Raw genomic sequence first — 20206 nt, forward strand, 5'->3', positions numbered from 1 at the left:
ATGGACCCGCGGAGGAAAATATTACAAATATGTACGTTTCTTTATGGGTTTAAACACACACCTGTACTTTAACCCCGCGAGTCACGAGCCGACAGCAAACTGTCAGTCTTCTCCTCTGGCAGCTATTTTTACACTCCTAAAGGCTGAAACTTTAATGACTGCAGCACAGTCAGGAAGATAAATCCTCCAACTGAAGATGTGTCAGATAATCCAATCCTCTGAACTTTACAAATGAAGCAGAGCGGGAGCACCCGGGGTGGAGTTCCCCTCCAGGCTGCAGGCTACAACACAGACTCTGTAGTATTCACGTTTTGATGAAAGTTTTTATGTTCTATTTTACTTAGCCATGCAATGTAGCCGAACAGGTCCGGCGCAAAACAAACAAACAAACAAAAAAAGAGAGTACATCTTGACAGAATAGAGAAACCTTGGCTGTTCTTGCTCAATGAGAGTCTAGACTTTTCGGTGAGCCGCTGTGGTGAATATCGACGACTGACACGAGGATGGAAATGAGGACGGTGACGTTCGCGCTCCGGATCGTGGAATGACTGGGAAGACAGCCGTCACCCTGAGCGTGTGTGTGTGTGTGGTGTGCGTGTGTGTGTGTGTGTGTGTGTGTGTGTGTGTGTGTTCCCTGCAGCGGGACGTGTGTGGTGTGAATATTGTGTTTCACAGCGTGGTGTCCCCTGGATATTTGCCTCTTGTAGGTGTGAAGCAGAGGCAGGTGGAAGCCTCGGTTTGTCAGGGACATAAAAGTTGAGGCATCCATGAGACTCTGTGTGTGTGTGTGTGTGTGTGTGTGTGTGTGTGTGTGTGTGTGTGTGTGTGTGTGTGTGTGTGTGTGTGTGTGTGTGTGTGTGTGTGTGTGTGTTTCACATGCCTATTTACTTGCTCTGTCCCTTTATAACTGGTGTTATAAGCTGTTTACCTTCTTCCCTCCCGGCTGTTTTGTATGTTGGAGATTTTTCCCTTTTTTTTTTTTTGCATAATAGCAGAATGTGAGTATAAGTGACTGCTTATGTATGCAAACATATGTTTGGGAAAGTCCACGATGATTTAGTCTCATATCGCTGTCTGTGTGTGTGTGTGTGTGTGTGTGTGTGTGCGCAGAACCCCCTAGTGAGGTTGGCTGGTGACAGTTTTTGATGGCGACTGGTTCCCTGCATATCCCCCCCCCCCCAAATGTTTTCCTCCTGGTGCTTAATCTTCCTATAACTCCCCGTCTATCTCCCCATCTCCTCCCTCCCTCCATCTCAGCAGACATGCACCATTTTCTCTAAATGGAGTTCAGACATTTGGAACCGATTTGGCCGAGCAATGAATGAAAAGCACGTAAATACACAAATATGTCCACGGAGGGGGTTTTGGTGGGCGATGACGGAAGCTTTTAGAAAACAACCAGGGGAGACATTCGCTAATGAGTGTGTGTGTGTGTGTGTGTGTGTGTGTGTGTGTGTGTGTGTGTGTGTGTGTGTGTGTGTGTGTGTGTGTGTGTGTGTGTGACTCTCAAAAACATGCTTAATAACCTTCTTTAATTGGATGTTTTTATGTTGGAAGAGTCTGAATCCTGATCTACTAAATGTCAACACAACTGTTGGTGTCTAAACTGGAGGAGACACCTTTAGAAGAGAAGAGACGCTTTCTGGAGTTCGCTTGATTGACAGGAGTCTCAGGTCCCGTTTACATGAACGCTTTTCATTTCAGAAAAGTTTCGCGTTTACACAGGAACACTTTAAAAAATGACACATTCCAATGGAAACTGTTGAAATGCTGAAACCAACGGCGTGAGCATGCCAGGCACACGGAGAACATTACACTATAAACATTAACCATGGGCGTATGGACAGACGACCAAGTTGGATTGTTATTAGTTATTATTGTTGTTTAAACAGACACGTGAAACGCGATGGAAGTTTTCATTTTCATTTGAAAACATTGTGTAAACGTGGCCTGAGAACAGTTTGTTTTTAGTTTTGATAAAAAATGTTTTCCACAAAACAAAAATCCTCGTTTGTCTTGGCCTGCTCAGCTCACATTTCTCTTTTCTCGATTCAGTCGATATAAACAAGATAAACCAGAACTAAACACTTTATCCGTAAACACAGTTAATCCAGTTAACAGACACACAGATGCACAATTCCATTCAGCAGCCGGGACACAAACAGAGCAGGTTGGACCATGAATACGCCTCTCTAATGAAAGAAGAATCCAAAGGAGGCAGAAAAGCACTAAAGAAAAGCCAGAAAGAGAAACATCAGCAAATATAGAGTGTGCAGCTGGAGTGTGATAGTGCTTCTCGGAGGCTGCTTTATCACTGCGGCCTGGATCTTAGTAAAAGAGCTTCTAATGCAGACTTACACTGACTCCGAACACTAACAGAGGCTACATAAAGGTCCATGTTGTCCCACTGCGCGCTTAAAACAAACCCGTATGTTTCTTAAAACAAAACCGTATGATTCCTAACTTGCTGTAGCTGTACTTCTGAGACTCTCTACTGGTATCGAGAGCGAGAGATGAAGAGAGAATAGAAGAGAAGAGGAAGAAGAGAGAGAAGAGATGAGAAGAAGAAGAGAAGTAGGATAGTATGTAGTTATGTAAGTATTAGTAGAGAAGAAGAAGAAGAAGAGATGAAGTTGAAGAAGAAGATGAAGAATGAAGTATAGAAGAAGAAGAAGAAGAAGAAGAAGAAGATGAAGAAGAAGAAGAAGATAGAAGAGAGAAGAAGAAGAATGAGAAGAAGAAGAAGATTGAAGTAGAGAAGAAGAAGAAGAAGATGAAGAGAAGAAGAAGAAGAAGAAGAAGAAGACACAAACAGCCTCCTTCAGCGATAAAAACATCAAAGACTGAAAAGTGAAGGAAGCAAAGCGCGCGACGAGTGGAAAAAGAAATAAAGTGAAGGAAATCACTTTTGGACAAACGTTCCCAAACATTTCGGTCACAGTGTTGGTGTATTAAAGCCCGAGCAATACGAGCTACAATGCTGTTCGCTTCATAAAGTTCATAAAGAAATAACTCGGCCAGTCGGCGCTCATCACACCCCTCCAAAGATCACAGCGTCACTCTTTAAATCTTCAGCTTCAGCGGCGAGGGCGACGGAAGACGCTTGGTTTGTGCAGATAATCAGAGACTTCAATCCTGGGATGCTTCCTTTAAAAATGGGGCTAATTTAACAGAAATTGAGTGAAAGCAAAGACACGAGTTTGCCCATGAAATGCTAAAATCAAAGCTCGCCAAGCCGGCATACAGATGAGTCTGATGCCTTTCCACGCCTTCACTTCAGAGCAAGACCAATTCTCAGAGGAGTGGAGCTCTGAAGCAGATTGCTGCTGCTGGAAACAAACAAGAACACATTCCAGCAGTCATTTGTAGCACGCAGCGCGTATTTCACAGGGAAATGTGCTGTTACTGTCAGATATTCTAAGAGAATCCCCTGATGCGTCAACCACTCTCCATGTTGCATGTAGATTAAATTATTGTCAGACTTTTCGGGGTAAAAGAACGATCCTCCCATTTCAAACACAAGTGAGAACGTCCTGGTGGGTTTTTACTGATGCAGGAACATTTACAAGTTTATGTTCAGGAGGTTGCACATGGCTGTGTTTGGGATGAATACAAGTTTAATGTAATTATCAAGTACTACAAGCTTTGTGTATATATATATATATATATATATATATATATATGTGTCAACGTTTCCGACATCTACATAGAAACAGAGCCTATGTAGTATAAACGGAGCCTTTCAGCAAGAAGTCTAGTAACTGAACACGTATGAATACGTTGATAGAAGTTGTGTGTGTTTGTGACGAGCTGCGATGTGGAGAACCAATGAAATGTGTTGCTGTTTCTCAATCAACACCTCCGGCTGGAGCGGCATGGACTCCGATCCACGACATCAACAGATTGTTAGGCCTATTTTTATGTATTTCCACCAGAAGGTGAGGGGTGCTGCTGCCGTCAGCGGGTATAAATCCACTGACAGAGGAAAGGCTGGAGAGCTTATACAGGGGGGGGCGGGACTTCCTGTGTGTGAGTGCAGCGCATGGAAAGAACGATTAAAGTTGATGACATGACAGCATGGGGCCTTGATAGATGAGGGGAAATGACACCGAGCCTGATAAAAGTGGAAACCAACATGTTTGTGGAGGGGCTATTTATGTCCAACACACACACACACACACACACACACACACACACACACACACACACACACACACACACACACACACACACACACACACACACACACACACACACACACACACACACACACACACACACACACACACACACACACACACACACACCAGGTCTGGGTGGTGCCCCTCTCACGCAGCACCATAATCAAGAGCCGCCGCCGCCTCATCCATCCTGTTGCCAGCTCTAATAGAGGGTGAGGTGTCACGGCAAAGACACACACACACACACACACACACACACACACACACACACACCAGGTGAAGCGTGCGTGCCCACACGAGGCCCAGAGAAGTGATTTGAGCCGACAGGCGACCTCGGTGTTACTCCTAATGTTGTTTTTGTCCTAAACTTCCAGAGCAGTTGAAGTTGGGCTGCAGAAGTTTTCCATTAGTGTCACTGCAGCACCAGATCACGCTCGTGTCCACGCTCTAATCCGCTGTTAACGCACAGACACTTTGATTACGTTTCATGAGAGCGATAAGGGAAACACACTGCTCTTGGATACCTATTGCTTATTTGTGACAGCCGCTGACTTTATCGCCTGTGAAGCTGTTATGCGTCACTTCACATCGCAGGCACATTCTCGTTTGTTTATGTACGCAGATATGAGATTTACACAACAACCGCTTCACTGTTTTGGCCAGTTGCATCTTTAATGTGTGTGTGTATTTTTGCCCGCTGGCTTTGTTTAGATGAAATGTTATTTTCAGGTAATTGAGTTTCGCTCGGTTGCAGATGAAGACGACGTCTCGCAGGAATCTCAGCCTCGTTTAGGAAGACGTGCATAAAACTGGACAAAAGTTCCTAAGTGGTAATAAAAATGCATCAATGTATAATTTGCAAACATCAAACAAGTCATATTTTCTTCTCAACTGAAGAAAATACTTTGTTGAACAATATCAGGAAAAATATGAGCCTATTTTTTTAAATACCTGCATAATGCAACAGCTGTAGAAGTTGTTTAATTATTTTTTTTTACATTCCAGTGTATTTTGCACCAGAAGGGAAGGACCCGTTTGCACAACATTTTCAAGTGAAAACCGAAAACTTTTCTTGCATTTTGTTCCGTCTGTTTATACAACAATGGTGATCAGAGCCACTGAAAATGCAACTTTCTGACTCAGGCAGGAAAATATAACGGAACCATCGTTAAGGTTTATAGCGTATTGTTCTCTGCGTGGATGTGTGTGTGGTTTCAGTACGAAAACAAAACATAGCATCGCTAGAAAACTACATCTGGAAAACTAGAAGACAATGGGTTTTCACTTGAACTGTTGTCATGTAAACTTATGATTTAGATTTTTTTTTCCCTTTTCATAGATTTTCTTACAGAATATCAGCGGCTTTCTCGCTCAAAATCGTGTCTGAGTGATGCAGTGACTGAAAAGTAGAGAAATTAACAATGAAAACCTAATTTAATAAAGTGAAAGTGTCTGAAGCTGAAAAAATTTAAATAAACGTGCTGATAAATGCACAGAGGTGTCTGCGGGAAGCGCAGGGCTGACCTCTGTGTGGCATCATTATCTACGCATGTCAGCGGGTGTATGCGTGCGGATGCATCCACCCCCCCCCCCCCCCCCCACCGCGGATGAGCGGCGGCGGCGTGACGAACCCTCGAGCAATCTCCAGGCGAAGCTCAACCGACACATCAAATCTGCTGGCTGCACCTTCTCCGAAGCACAAACAGTCCAGAGTCGCTCGCCTCTGTCGTTTCCCCTCGTCACCGCAGCCGAACAGGCCCCGGCGTGCTTCCCAGCGAGACGCTCGCAGGAAAAAAAAATGATTTTGTATTTCCTATAGATTCATAACACATCGATTCCAGTGTCTTTTACAAGCTTCGGTACTTATTGAAAGATCCAATTGACCTTTCCTGTGTCACTTCAGTTGTCAAGGGAACAAATCCGTCCGGCAATCTGGTTTCTTTGTGCATCTGGATGAAGCCGATGTAATTAACCCTGCGAGGACTAATCAAACTGCTTTATCACGTTACGGTGACGCACGCCTTTCATAACTGTTTCAGGTGTGTTGATCAACCCTCTGAGGAGGGGCGGGGTGGGGGGTGGGGGCTGTGTGGGGGGGGGGGGGGGTTTCAGGAGCAATTTGGTAGACGGACCTTGAAGGTTGAGCAGGAGTGAAGTCAGATGTCCTCCTGTGACCTGATCCGATTTTCCATTACTGTCTCCTCTAATCACAGTGTGTGAGGGTGAAGCGATGAAAGGGTGAGGTGGAGGGCTGGTGAAGAGATGAAGGGATTCGGAAGGGGGGGGGGGGGGTGAAGTGTGAAACGCAATGAGCCCTTGGAATGAGCCTCAGGGTGTTTCCCCCCCGTTTTAAAGTCATTTCACACCAAATCCTGTTGACTTGGTTCACCTGGGAAAAGCAAACCGAGCCACAGAAGACGTCTGTGTTCCTGTGTACTTTTCCCGAAGCCGAGCAAATACAGAGCAGCTCCCGCGTCCGAAACGATTAAACCTGGCTGCAAACGACTCAATCAAAACACACCGGACTGTTTACTTGTGTTACTCTGACAGAGGAGTCAAATACTTCTTTTTAAGATATTTTCCTTCGCTGCTTCAGCCTCAGTGTCTTAAGGCTGCAACACACTGAGATTTTCAACCGTCCCAGATGAAAAATAACCATCGTGAGAGAGTCGTGGCGATATCGTCGTTGTTGGCTCTAAATCGGTGGTCCTACGTCGGAACGTGAGGCCGGTTCAAGGACGGCTGTTGTCATGGTGATGCGACCAAGGACAACCTGCGATGAGATTCTGACAGGGTCAGAGAGTTGGTGTGACGGTGGCTGCTGCTGCTGTGACCTACGTCAACTGACTAACCAATAGAAATGCAGTATGGAATGACGTACCGATCAGCGCCGCTATGGCAGTGCAGTCGTACAGTTTTGAAAACGTGGTCGTTTAGACAAGAACGGCAGAGAAAGCGATGTAGTTAGCGTGTTGGGCCACACGTTGGTGCTGTTGGTGGTTTTTGTAATGAAACTAGACACGCAGGGAACAATATGCTACAAACATTAACAATGGCGAGTACACGGACATTCAATAGAAGAAAAAACTGCACCAACTCGTGACACAACAACGCAAAACTCATCGCAGACGAAAATGCAAAAATTATGTGTTTTCAGGTGAAACTGAGTTTTAGTAACATCGAGCCACAAAGCGAAGTTCCGCCAAAGACAAGTAAATATATTTGTTCTCAGATGTAATATATACATTTTTTAATACTGAGCACATAATCTGGATGTTTTACTTTAATCCACATACATGTGCACATTATAATATTTTGAACAATTTGAGTTTTTCCAAAGTTGTGAACGGGAACGATCTTGTTTTATAAAACAAAAGCACATTTGTCTGCATTTGAATCCTTGAAAGGTTGTCAGAAGAATCTTTATATATGTATGTATAAAACCTCGAGATTCACCAGCCGATTACTGCCGCTTTACTCCTGATTTTTTTATTTTTTTTTAATTTGCAGCACAGCACAAATGTTTGACAAACAACGGTTTTATCTCGGGAGGGGGCGGGACATCTGTGATTATGATTGGAGGGAAATTTATCCCATTTAACTGAATGATGAATGAGATTTGTGTTATATCATTCACTCCCTGGCAAGCCACCAGAAAACACTTCTCTATTATGATTCCACTTCCCGGAATCAACCAGATCGTGGTCTCATGAGCCTTTGGACCCTGCGCCGCACTGCGATGGGGAGCACAGAGTGTCAGCCCGCTCTGTTTGCTCAGTAATATCACTGTAATGTAAAGTAGAGCAAATACAAACAGCTCCAATAGCAGCGCCGATTATTCAGCGCTCAGTTCACGATTGACTCAACATGTGAAACCCAGTGTGGTTGGTCTTGTGCGAATGCATGTGGGCACGTAATGGGAGCGATAAGCTGCACAGTGGCGGCGGCGGCGGCGGCGCGTTGTTTAGTCTGCCTCCTCAGTCGCACCGGCTCATCTTACAGCCTCTTTCAATTCCAGCCCGTGTTTCTATATGCAGCTCAGATCTCCCCGCCACTCCTCCTGTGTGAGGGTGGATTACGTGAAACGGCAGATACAAGCACTTCATGTGCAGCCCACCGGGCCGAATATCCACTGTCAACACCGACGGTGTCTGCGTCAACAGATCGTCCCTCACGCCGTGCGTCACATCTCAATGTCTCAACCTTGTTTGGTTTCATTTCACACTAAATTGGCATTGGCTTTGTTTTCAGGGGGGGCGGGATACGAGCCCAGAGGGCATTTTAATAAGCCCATTTCCAAACATAATAAGATGGAATGAGACCGTTTTCGGGGATAGTGTAGATGGAGCCGGTGAAACGCGGCACGCTTCCTCCTGCCGCTCACTAATTTCCAATCTGTGCACTCATTCAGCGAGTCCTCTCGCTGTAGATCACGTTCATCCAAAAATAATACGGCCGCTAAATGTGTTCTGATTGGGAGCAGGAGGCTTTAAATCCTCAGGAAACTTTGACATCAGCAGATTCCATCTTGTAAGATGACGAGTTCCACCATCACAGCATGTTAAAAAGTCATTTTGGCTTTAATGGAAGATTTTATAAGATGTTATTATTAAAGTCTGCTGGCTTCATAACCGAGCAAATGTAAATCTTTTGTCAAGTTTTTACTTGACTCATCTTCATTACACTTACAATAAATTCGGTCATAAAAGTAATTATTTAAATAAAATAATCCATCATTTTTCTTCTATTATAATGTTTTTATGACGATTTCTTAAAAATGTTTTTAAATCTTATGAGGAAAAGGCTTCACTCTGACCCACAACTTTTTCTTTCTGTGCTGAAGCGCTCAGGCGCCCCGAGTCAAGCCCCGCCCCCACACCGCCAGCGCCGCGAGAGGGTGGTGAAGTGGGAAGCACGCTCGCGGCGTGAACAACCCGGTTTGATTCCGGGTTTCGTGTGGAGCTTACATGTTCTTCCTGTATGACTTCCTCCAGTCCTGAAACACGTTTCTTACCAATAATAATATTTTGAGCGAAAACGCATCCGTTTTTAGAGTTTTTTCATTTCAGAAAAGTTTTATACATATATTTACATTTTCCAATGTTAATTCAAACAGAAATGGTAGAAAATTTGTTAATTTCATAATAATTGATGACCTTCTTTTGAAGGTTTGACTCAGTTTGGAAAGTGAAAAAAAAATAAATAAAAGTGACACCTCATTAAACAACATGTAATTAAAAAGAAATAAAATCCCAGAATAGGGTCAAACGTCTTAAAAAAAGCTTCTGTAATTGTGTCGCGTCATCCTAATCATTACGTTTTATAGAATAAAGAGGAAAGAAGCTGGAAGTGACCATATGGTTACCTCCGATTTGATCAGAGAAGAGTTATTATGTTAATTATTAAACTTGTATTTGTCTATTTGAAAGAAGGAAGGAAAAGCTGGCGGTGACTATACATGGTTGATTGCCTTAGAAAGGGTACAAATTGCCTGTAGATGTGACTGGGAGTGACAGTAGTTGGACTGGAGACGTGCTCAGAGCGACTGCTGACGGATAAAGTCCGTATGGAAGATGGTCGGGTGAGTTGAATTGAGTTACAGTGAAAAGCCCAGCTTGTGGCGCAGATCGCGGCGGACGCAGGTACCTTGTATGATGAGCTGCGCCTGGGCCTCGATGGTGCTGTTCGAGCTGTCCGCCACGCAGGTGTACATGCCGGCATCCTCTTCTGTGAGATTGTGTATCTGGAGGCTGCTTCCTGCCAGAACCTCCAGCCGACCCTCGCTGGAGAAAGACGAAAAAGAAAAGACGAGAATCTGTTAAGACCCGACGGGACGTTTCTCTTTCGCTTTCGACTTTCTTCAAACAGTATTTTATAATGGAACACTATTCAGATAGGTTTTGTTTTGTTCCCAGTGAAGCCAAACACCCACTGTCACCATTGGGATTCGACTGGTGTGATTCTGCTTCCCTCTTGGGGAAATGGAGGATTCTGATCCCTCTGCTAAATTCTTTCTCCACGTTTAACTGATTGTATTTCTAGAAGCAGCGAGCCGTCGGGGTGCGTTTGTAAAAAGCTGCATAAGGCTGTTTTATGAATATTTCACTGTATTTTGCAGCAGCTTTCATTAAAATTGGCTTTGTGTTGAGAGTGTAGTCATTTTCTGTTGGAATTCTTTGGTTTTGTGAAAATATAGACATTTTCATCGCGTTTCATTGAAACTTTAAAGTTTGAATTTTCACTTCATTTTTCTTTCTTTTTATTTATTTCATTGAAAATTAATAATTAAAAACACTCCCTGCAAAAAAAACTCCCAATCCGACAGAGTCTGAATGAAAAGGAGCAGAAGAGGAGATCAGTCTTATGATATCTACCTCCTTTGTTACCGTAAAACCTCTTTACATCCGTCGCTTCTTTTTGTTCATTTACAGGTTAGTATGGCACTGTTTTACCGGTCCGACCCGCCCAACATGAAACCGGACTGTGTGTAGAACCTGAACTACAATGCGTTTGACTGCCCTGGTTCAGAAGCTGGATGGACGGATTAATGAAGAATAATCCCATTTCCAGGCTGCTTGTCCTGCAACCCAGGACCCTGGTTGGAACCTCTGGTCTGGATTAAAAGCAAAAGTTCTCAGGCCACCGACCCGACAGGGTGGAGTCGGAACATTTTTCTCCACAGACGAGTCAAAAACGTACAAAATCCTGACAGAGCGTTTCCATGGAGCCGGCCCCCGTGGTAACAGACGCTGCAGCGCCGCCGCCGCCACTACCACCACCGCCTTCCCCTACTGACCCCAGTTTGACTCCACATCTCGTCCTCGTTTCTTTTGCTCCGTCACCTCTCGCTCTTCACTGAATAAATAAAATATGCTAAAAGCAGAGTCAACTGCCCTCAAGGTAAAGGAAGAAAAAAAGAAGCCATTCGCAATTCTTCTCAACAGTCAAGCTTAAAGAATAAATAAAACCTCCCCGGTTTTATTAATTGTTCAGAAAACGTACTTTTTTCTTTTGTGAGTGTTCTCTACTGCTTTGAAAGAGAAAACGCTCTGTATCGTCATGTTTTATTTAGTTATGGCCACATGTCTGCATGAGTCTGCAGCTGGGGGGAGATTCTGTAAAGCGCCGCCGCCGTTTCAACGCCGTGACAAATGTTTTCATTTTCTTTCATCAGCTGTTAATTAGCCGGGCGACCGTCTCCTGCAGAGTCAGAACGAGTCTCATCATTCACACAAACAGACAAATCTCCATTATCACAAAGTCACACGACTTATTGTCTTGGAATAGTTTGACAGAAAATCACTGAAAATAGAGCGAAATAAGCAAGTTTTAGTTTTTTTTTTTTTTTTTCAGGTGGAGTTCAGATTTAACACAAAAACCACGACAACCATTTATTTCTCCTCTTTCTCTTGACGGCCTGTTTCCCAGCAACGTTTTCAAGTTGTGTTCCGGGTGTCTGTTTACACGACAATGGAGCTCGGAGCCACCGGAAGCGCGACGTTTTGAAAACGGCTTCCGAGGTGGAAGTTTTCGACAACACCGACTGCGTCTCCATGGAAACGGGGGGAAATGCCACTTTTCAGAAATGCTGTTACTGCACATGCACGCCACGACCGCAGTAAATAGTTGTAGTAAACAGAGAGCTGAGGATTTTGTTTTTCATCGCGATAGTATCTGCAAAACTCGATGATTAAACAAATATTTCACATTACTTCTCATTGTGGGAGAAAATCAAGGAAGAGTTATTGAAAAGCAAGAAGGTCCATAAAGAAATAAGTCACATACAAACTAGTAACTAACGAGAAGAAATTAAATAGTCGAGACAATTTTCTACAAGTTAAATAAAATTGAATTCCACTTGAGAAAAGTGTAATTAAAAGTTTGATCCCTGTGAAATTCAGAAGTGAATCAAACATTTTAATCATTTTAATTCTCATTATTTTCATTATCTGTTGGTTTTCTTTCATCTTCTCTCCCTTCTTCGTAGCTTTTTGTTCTTTTTTCTCACTGAATTCTTCTTCCCTGCAGTTCTTTCTCTCCATCATATCCCTTCTTTCTTCCTCCATCTCTCTTATTCGCCTTTTTACTTGTTTTTCTTCACCCTTCCTTTCTGTTATTCTCATCTTTCTTTATCAGTTTCCTTCTTTTTCTCACTTTCTTTCCCTGTAATACCTTTTAACCTGCCTCCTCTTCTATTTTTTCTTCTTTTTCTTCTTTCTCTGTCCTCCGTATATCTCCTTTCTTCATTTTCCTCTCAGTTCTTTCACACGCTCTGTCATTATTCTGTCCCGTCTTTCTGTCCTTTATTGTCCCGTTCTGGCCCTTATTTTGTCCTTTCTTCTCTCTCCCCCTTCTTTGTTTCCCTCATTGAGTGTCCTCCTTCCTTCCTTCCTTCCTTCCTTCCTTCCTTCCTTCCTTCCTTCTTCTCTCCCCCTTCTTTGTTTCCCTCATTGAGTGTCCTCCTTCCTTCCTTCCTTCCTTCCTTCCTTCCTTCCTTCCTTCCTTCCTTCCTTCCTTCCTTCCTTCCTTCTCTCTCCCCCTTCTTTGTTTCCCTCATTGAGTGTCGTCGTTCGTCCTTCCTTCCTTCCTTCCTTCCTTCCTTCCTTCCTTCCTTCCTTCCTTCCTTCCTTCCTTCCTTCCTTCCTTCCTTCCTTCCTTCCTTCCTTCCTTCCTTCCTTCCTTCCTTCCTTCCTTCCTTCCTTCCTTCCTTCCTTCACTACAAACATATTTTAATCATAAATTATTACATACGATGTAGATTATATATGTGGTGAAAGCCCCACAGGCTGAATGAGGACTTTAAAGAGAGTTATAGTTTTTCAATGGACTGAACGGCCTTAAAATATTTATTATTCTAAACTATTCATGCTTCATCCTAAATATCAGCAGGCATGTATTGGTAGAGTCCCTCTGTGAACCAGGAACCCCCCCCCAATGCCACCGTGCCTCATTTTTAATGGCCCAAACTTTGGTTCTTCTAAGTGGGCCTGCGGGGGGAAGCAGGCTGCGGCCGAGCTTTAGCTTCATTCAGCAATGAAGCATGGGGGGGGGGGGGGGGGGGGGGGGGGGGGGGGGGGGGGGGGGGGGGGGGGGGGGGAGCGAGGGAAAACGAAAACAGCAATCAATAGCTCACTGCCAGAACTCTGCATTGAGAAAGAGAGAAATAAAAGACCAGCGGGTCGGCTGAAGAAAGATAAAGATCCGGAGGAGAGCCACAGCGAGCGAGATGCTACCGAGCAAAGCCAGATGAGTGCGTAATGGCTTTTGCAGGCAGGAGCGCGGATACATGCAGAGGTAAAGAGTACACGAAGGAAACGACTCTATGCTGCAGGTTGATTTAGTTTTAAACAAACTGCTGACTGGCTTCAGCTTCCACACACACACACACACACACTCCTGTTTCTCCCTCCGACTACTTCTGTGTTTGGCAGCAATGGCCTGTGAGACCATCTGCCTGTCTGCCTGCGCTGTAGCGGAGCATTCAAGTGGCACTCGACCTGCTGTCACCGCAGTGCCATCGCTGGTTCACTCGTACTGTAAGCAGAAAATAAGACTTCAGCTTCACGCGTGGACGTTTAACAGCTTCGGTGTTTTCTCTGATCTTCAACAGACGAGGTTAGCAGCTCAAAAAGCAGTCAAATAAACTGGTCCAACGTCAAAATGCAACAACAGACGTACTGTCTGTACGCACCGGAACGCGAAAGTGGAAGTAACATGCTAAAAATGAGCCAATTTTATAAATCTAGGAGCAATTGCTGAGAAATGTATCTTAAAATATAATGTGGAATTTTTGTTCCCATTCGATTTGAATTGTTGGAGGACTTTTCTCTGCTTCCTGAAAGAGTTTTTTAGCTGCTGACCTGTGTCACGTGGATTTTACAAACTTAAAGTACGGCAGTACGGCCGTGTTTATGCCACAACCTTTCAAGTGAAAACGCATCAGTTTTGCATTTTCGCTTCAGAAAAGTTTTGCGTTTACACAGTAACATTTTGCAAAACACTGTCCGTTTCCACGGAAACAGCAGAAACACTGAGAATTTTAATGTTAACATGCCAGGCCACAAGGTGGCGCTGTTGGTTTTTCTTGTAATGAAAGCACACACACGTACGCACAGAAAGCAACACGTTACAAACAACATTCACAATGGGAGTACACGGATATTCATATGGACAGACGACCAAGTTGGATTGTTATTACGGTGACTGTCAAAATAAAACTACCAAGTCCACGAGAATGTGGACGTGACACTCGTTGTTATTGTCCATCTACTTGCACATGTGCAGAAGAACAATTTACTATGACAGTGGAGGAGTCAAATATATCTTGAATATTCAAAGGATAAAAAAATATAAATGTTTTAAGATGTTTTTACAAAATTAGATCGAATATGAATGATTTTTTTTACTGTTTACCAAGCTTTGTCCTTCGAAATCAACAAAAAAGAGAAGAAACTGCAATCATCAATGTATACCATTAATAATCTCAATTGATGGTTTAAAATGGTAAAACACTAAAACCTTACTGTTATAAACCTATAAAAACATTACTCATTGTTACCTACAATTGATAGGAAATCTGAACAGTGTTTATGAGCGGCAGGTGTATGAAGGCGGGTTCAAAAGAGCCATGTTGACCCATTCAGAGTGGCAGGAAACACCAGTTAATCCAAGATCACTTCACTCTCCAAAGAACAAACAAGCACATGGGGCCCATTCTGACAGCAGTCCTTGGTACAAATATAGGAGAATAACATAGTGCACTCAGCAGAAAGCCTGATAGAAAAAAGCCCTGGGTCTAAAAAGGTGGTAGAAAAGGGGAGGTGGGGTGGGGGGGGGGGGGGGGGGGGGGCAGCATAAGGTAGGCAGCTGCCATGTCTTTTGTTCCTCAGACTATAGAAAGTAGAAGAGAAGAAGTGGAAATGCCAAACGTCTTGCTGTACATTGATTACCTCCGTGTGCACATTAGAGAGCGTGGTTGGTTCTGCTGGGATGCTCCGCATGTCAAATCTCGGCTAAATGAAAAATTCCTGTGAAAGCTTGTTGTGCAGTTTAGCTTCTCCAGGACAACCCATCAGACGGCTGGCCTTTCGAGCCGCATGCTCCATAAAAGGCCCTGACAGCTTCCTCTTGTGTTTGAAAGAGGAACACACAGCACATGTCAAACTACAGGGCAATTTCTCGTTCTGTTTAGAACGAATCAAGCTCAGCTTTAACTGCAGCGGCTAAAGTGCTCCGAGACCGTGGCGGAGGCAGACGAAGTAAATTGGCTTTAGCTGAACGGGCTGACGGCACCTTTGGCGAGAGCGCTCTCGTCACCCGTGGTCATTCAAATCAAGTCGAGGTGTCAGGTGTAAGGAGATAAAGAGCGCTGTGTGCATTAGCCGAAGGTCCAAGGTGGGAGACGCTTGGAAACGAGGCTGTAATTAAAACGGCGGGATTTGTATTCACCTACAAAGAAATGTTGAAGTAGCCTGGTATTCCCACCATTACTTCTCAGCTTGTTACGTAACAGCAGATAAAATAAAAACATACACATGTGATTCTCACAGATTCAGGGCTATAAACCCGTTTTGTTTTGTTTTCTTTCCCTGAGGGGACATTAAAGCTACCTTGACATTTAAGTAGCTTCGTTTAAATATGGAAGTGCGGGGAATTCTTTTTTAAACCCCATGAAAGCTGGTTGACTGCTTGGTTGGATGGTGACAGACTGATGGACGAAGAGACAGTCGGACGGACGGAGGTAAAGGCAGGGGTGTTATGGGGGCGGCATGGCTCGCTTGTAGAGCGGTTGTCTCTCAATCAGAAGGTTGCAGGTTTGATTCCCATCTCAATCCAGCCCACATGCTGAAGTGTCCTTGAGCAAGACACTGAACCCCAAACTGTGTGTAAGCAGTGAGAGAGTGAGTGGTTGGTGGTGGTCGGAGGGGCCGATAGCACAGTTTGGCAGCCTCCCTTCCGTCAGTCTGCCCCAGTCTACTTACGTAGTTTACCACCATTCAGTATGGAGTGAATGAATAATGCAATGTCAAGCGTCTTTGAGTGTCCTGAAAAGCGCTATATAAAATTAATGCATTATTAATATTCAATTAAAGCTGCAAGTAACCTTGATCGGGACCTCGCACTCTGGACTCTGGCCTGTCGGGGTCGGCCTAATCATGGCCTCTGGCCCAATCATGGCCTCTGGCCCAATCATGGCCTCTGGCCCAATCATGGCCTCTGGCCCAATCATGGCCTCTTGCCCATTTAAATATTGATCAAATATACATTTTGAAGGTTTTAACAAAAAAGGACTTTTATTTTGAAAAACGTGGGGGTTTTTACTTTCAAAGCCACCTAAACTCTAATGCAGCTCGTGGCATAGAAGCCGCCACCATAACCCCAACCCTAATTTTTCTGGTTTCCAGAGATAAGGATCTACTATAGAGGGCGTAGATGTTGGGGGTGTTTAGATAAGGCGAAGCAAGACACTTTCAGCTGGGGTTGGTCCTGTAACCCGAGGGGGGGGGGTCAAAAGTGGGCGGGACCTGGCTAATTAGCTAGTGATCCATAACTCTAGCCCCCCCATTAGGCCACCCCCCAAATATCAGCTCAATTAAACAATCTGCTAAGATAACCAGCCTAACATTAGGATTAAAAAGCATTAAAAGCCAACTAACCTCTATCTAGCTATTCCCTAAATATTCATTTCGTACGGTTGTGGTGTCATTTTTAATCAACAAGCACTTTTATTTTGAAAAAGTTGGGTTTTTATGTTGAAAGCCAGCTCACCGTTAGCCTAGCTAAACACTTAAAATCAACTTTGACGGTTCACATTGTCATTATAAAACACAAGGACTTTTATATTGAAGGAGTTTGGGGCTTTGACATGTTAGCATGTTAGCAAGTTCACAAACTCCTTGCTAGCATGTTAGCTCTTCTGTTAACTGCACGTTAGCTGGTTCACTAACTGCATGTTCAGATGGTAGCTCGTCCACAAGCTGCATGTTAGCTAGTCCTCAAACCGCACATTAGCATGGTAGCTTGTTGATGTAGCACATGATAGCATGTTAGCCCATTAACAAGGACTTTCATGTTATTGCGCAATCCTGGGTGTGAGGGAGGCGGCGGGATTTTGGGTTCGAAGCTTTGACGGCTAATAGAAACAAAACCGCTCGACGAATCAAAAAGTTGAACAGAAGTATAGCGCAGGAGATTCTCCTCTGTTATCTCACAGTGTTTAATAGCCGATATGATATTCGCCCTCAGAGGAGATAACGTTTGCAAATATTATTTTGAAAGGCAAATTGCAGACTCCCTGTTGGATTTAGGTCCGGGGTGTCAATACGGGATTTTTAGTTCTTGATGAGACGAACAATTGAGTTTGGGTTTGATCTCCCTACGACATTCCTAGTGTTTGTAGGTGGCGCTAGAGGGCACATTTTGGCACCCTGGGGGATCCTTTTTAACATTTTCTTACATTTTTCACCAGTCTTGATGAGCGTGCCAAATTTGATCAACATTTCAGCGTGTTTTGTCGGTGAAATTTGGGCTCAAACCCCCGTCAGGAGTGGGAAAAACCAATAAGAAACATTAGAAATACAACAGGGTCCTGGCCTTTCGGGCTCTGTCCCTAATAATTCAGATTGATGGATGAGATATATATTTTTGACTATTTAGGTAACTACAATCCAACTAAGTAAAATTAAATTCCAATCAAAAGGAAATTGTAGTTAAATACTTAAGTAAAATGAGAGTTGTGTCAATGAGAGAGAGATTAAACTGCTCACCTCCACAGACACAGTATACCGAACAAGAAGGCACATTTTTACTTCCATGGCTTTAACACGGGAAAACAAAATCACTCCGTTTCAAAGTTTTGGACAGAACAAGCAAAACTCCCTCCTACTGCTCCCTTTTCAATGTGTAACTGCTTGAGAAGAAGGTGCAGAGGATTTCCTGCAGAGCGTGGAGGCCTCCAACACGATCCTGTCCCCTGTTCTGTCATTCAGCTTTGAAGCCACACATTTCTATTTTTTCCCGTCGTTGAAGACTTGAGGGAGGTGGACATATTTGGTATGTGTGAGCGGTGACGCATCCGTCCGTAACACCGACTGGCGGCAAGGTCAATACACCTGGGCGAGATGACTGAGGAGATGCGAGTGTGCGAGTGTGTGTGTGCAGTGTGCTGTCACCGAGCAATCATTGGCACTGTGACAGTGGTCGGGCGTGGGTCATGCTTTCTGCAGCACGAGGGGGAAGCAGCTGGATTCACAACATGAAAAAGGGGGTTTCATTATTAATGGATAGAGTGGATTTGATTTCTTTTCCTTCTCTCATAACTTTCCTCCATGAATGCTCGCCACTGCTGTTCGAGGTGTTGTGGTTTGAAGTGAACGCGAAGTGAACTCCCCACTTTTGTCCAGAACGTAATCATGACAGTTCCATGAATTTGAATCACGTTCCGGGCGTGAAGGAAGCGGTGGGATTTCATTTTGCAGACAATGCACGCAGGCGAAAGGCTTGGAAGGACCTGTCGCGCTTTAAAAACGCATTTTTCCCTTTACTCATGTCTGCTCTGATAAGAGATACTACTCTAAAGAGAGGACTCGGACCCTACAGAACCAAATGTAGCCCGCCGGATCACCTCACATGGCACAAAAATTAAATAAACTAAAAATACATTTCGCACAATTCCTGGATAAAAGTAACTGTTATTCCAAATCTGTCCACTAGGGGATGGAAGCATAACACATCACTGACGCTGGAAGTGACCAGTAGATGGCAAGAATACCCGTAGTAATACGGGAGTGAAAGCTTGAATTAGTTAAAAAAAATGTGAATGATAGAGAGGAAGATTCTGCCAACATCCGACTGGAGGAAAACATCCTACTGCGATAGAAACGGTACAGACAGGACTTCATCGAATATGACAGCTTGTTTTAAACAGTGACCAATAAGGCCGGCAGCTGAGCCTCATCTCTCCCCTCCAGCGATCAGATTAAACTCCCTAACATTAACCCACACACTTTAAAAATGCCATATCTGCTTGTTCTCCGCTTTGTGGGGTCCAATAGTTGGTCTGCACCACCCAAAAAACTAAACAAGAAAACTGAACAAATTCAGACTCAACTCAAGCTTGGTTAATTGGACACACACCCGATGATGATGAGGAGGAGGAGGAGGAGGAGGAGGAAAATGTTCTGATATCTTTCTGCCAATGTAAAATCAGTATGTTTGAATGGGATTTTTTCCCCCATTAAGCTCTGAGTGTCAGGGACGGGAGTATCGTCTCTACTTTCATATCTCGGTTTCTAACTTCACTCTGGCGAAGCTTTAAGTTCAGTCTGACTCGGGTCACACTGGACCATTTTCTCTGTAAGCTGCTTTAGGTTTAGCCTGCTGGGAGACCGTTAATGTACTCGGGATACATTCAAATGACACAACACAAGGTGTTTCCTCTGCTTTCTCTTTTGTAGTCTGTGCTCTGTTATAATCTCTCCTCTCTCTCTTTCCCTCCTGTAATCTGTGCTCTCCTTTCTCCCCTTTCTTTCTGTACCTTCCTGGAGGATTTCCTGATTGTAGAATTGGAAGTTTGTGACGCCTTCCTGCCACCATTAAACCTGCAGCGCAGTGATTAGCTTCCCGTCTGATGTCCCTTTGTTGCTTTAAGGTCTCAGTATTCTCCTTTTCTATCCTACAAATTCAATCTGTGAAGCATAAAACTGCCACCTGAGTCTGTATCTGCAGAGGTTTCTTCCTGATGAAAGGATTTTTTCCCTTTTCACTGCTGCCTATGCTACTCAAGTGGGATTTTATTCTGTGTTTCATTGTTGGATGTAAAAGTGCCAGTAGATAGCTAAGAAAAGCCCGATGCTATACCAATAAAACAGAATGACCAGATTTAGATTTTCCTTGTTGAAATTCATTGAACGTGAACATTTCAGAGGCACATTTTTGCTGTAAAGTCAAAATGTTGCGTTGGGATTATTTCCCGGCCCCTCTGGGCCCACCGAGACCAAACCGGGCTGCATGGAGCCCCCGAGCAG

General features: G+C 44.0%; 1 protein-coding gene across 1 annotated transcript in view; it reads right to left on the reverse strand.

The window, feature by feature from the left end:
• The window catches only part of neo1a (neogenin 1a), a 220984-nt gene that overhangs the window by 66331 nt on the left and 134447 nt on the right, over positions 1 to 20206 (reverse strand). The window contains exon 5 of the mRNA XM_080458855.1: positions 9828 to 9964. Coding sequence (XP_080314981.1) covers positions 9828 to 9964 — 137 coding nt within the window. The remainder of the gene's footprint in view (positions 1 to 9827; positions 9965 to 20206) is intronic.

The sequence above is a fragment of the Lipophrys pholis genome (assembly GCF_963383615.2).
Source record: "Lipophrys pholis genome assembly, chromosome: 2".
Lineage (NCBI taxonomy): Eukaryota > Metazoa > Chordata > Actinopteri > Blenniiformes > Blenniidae > Lipophrys > Lipophrys pholis.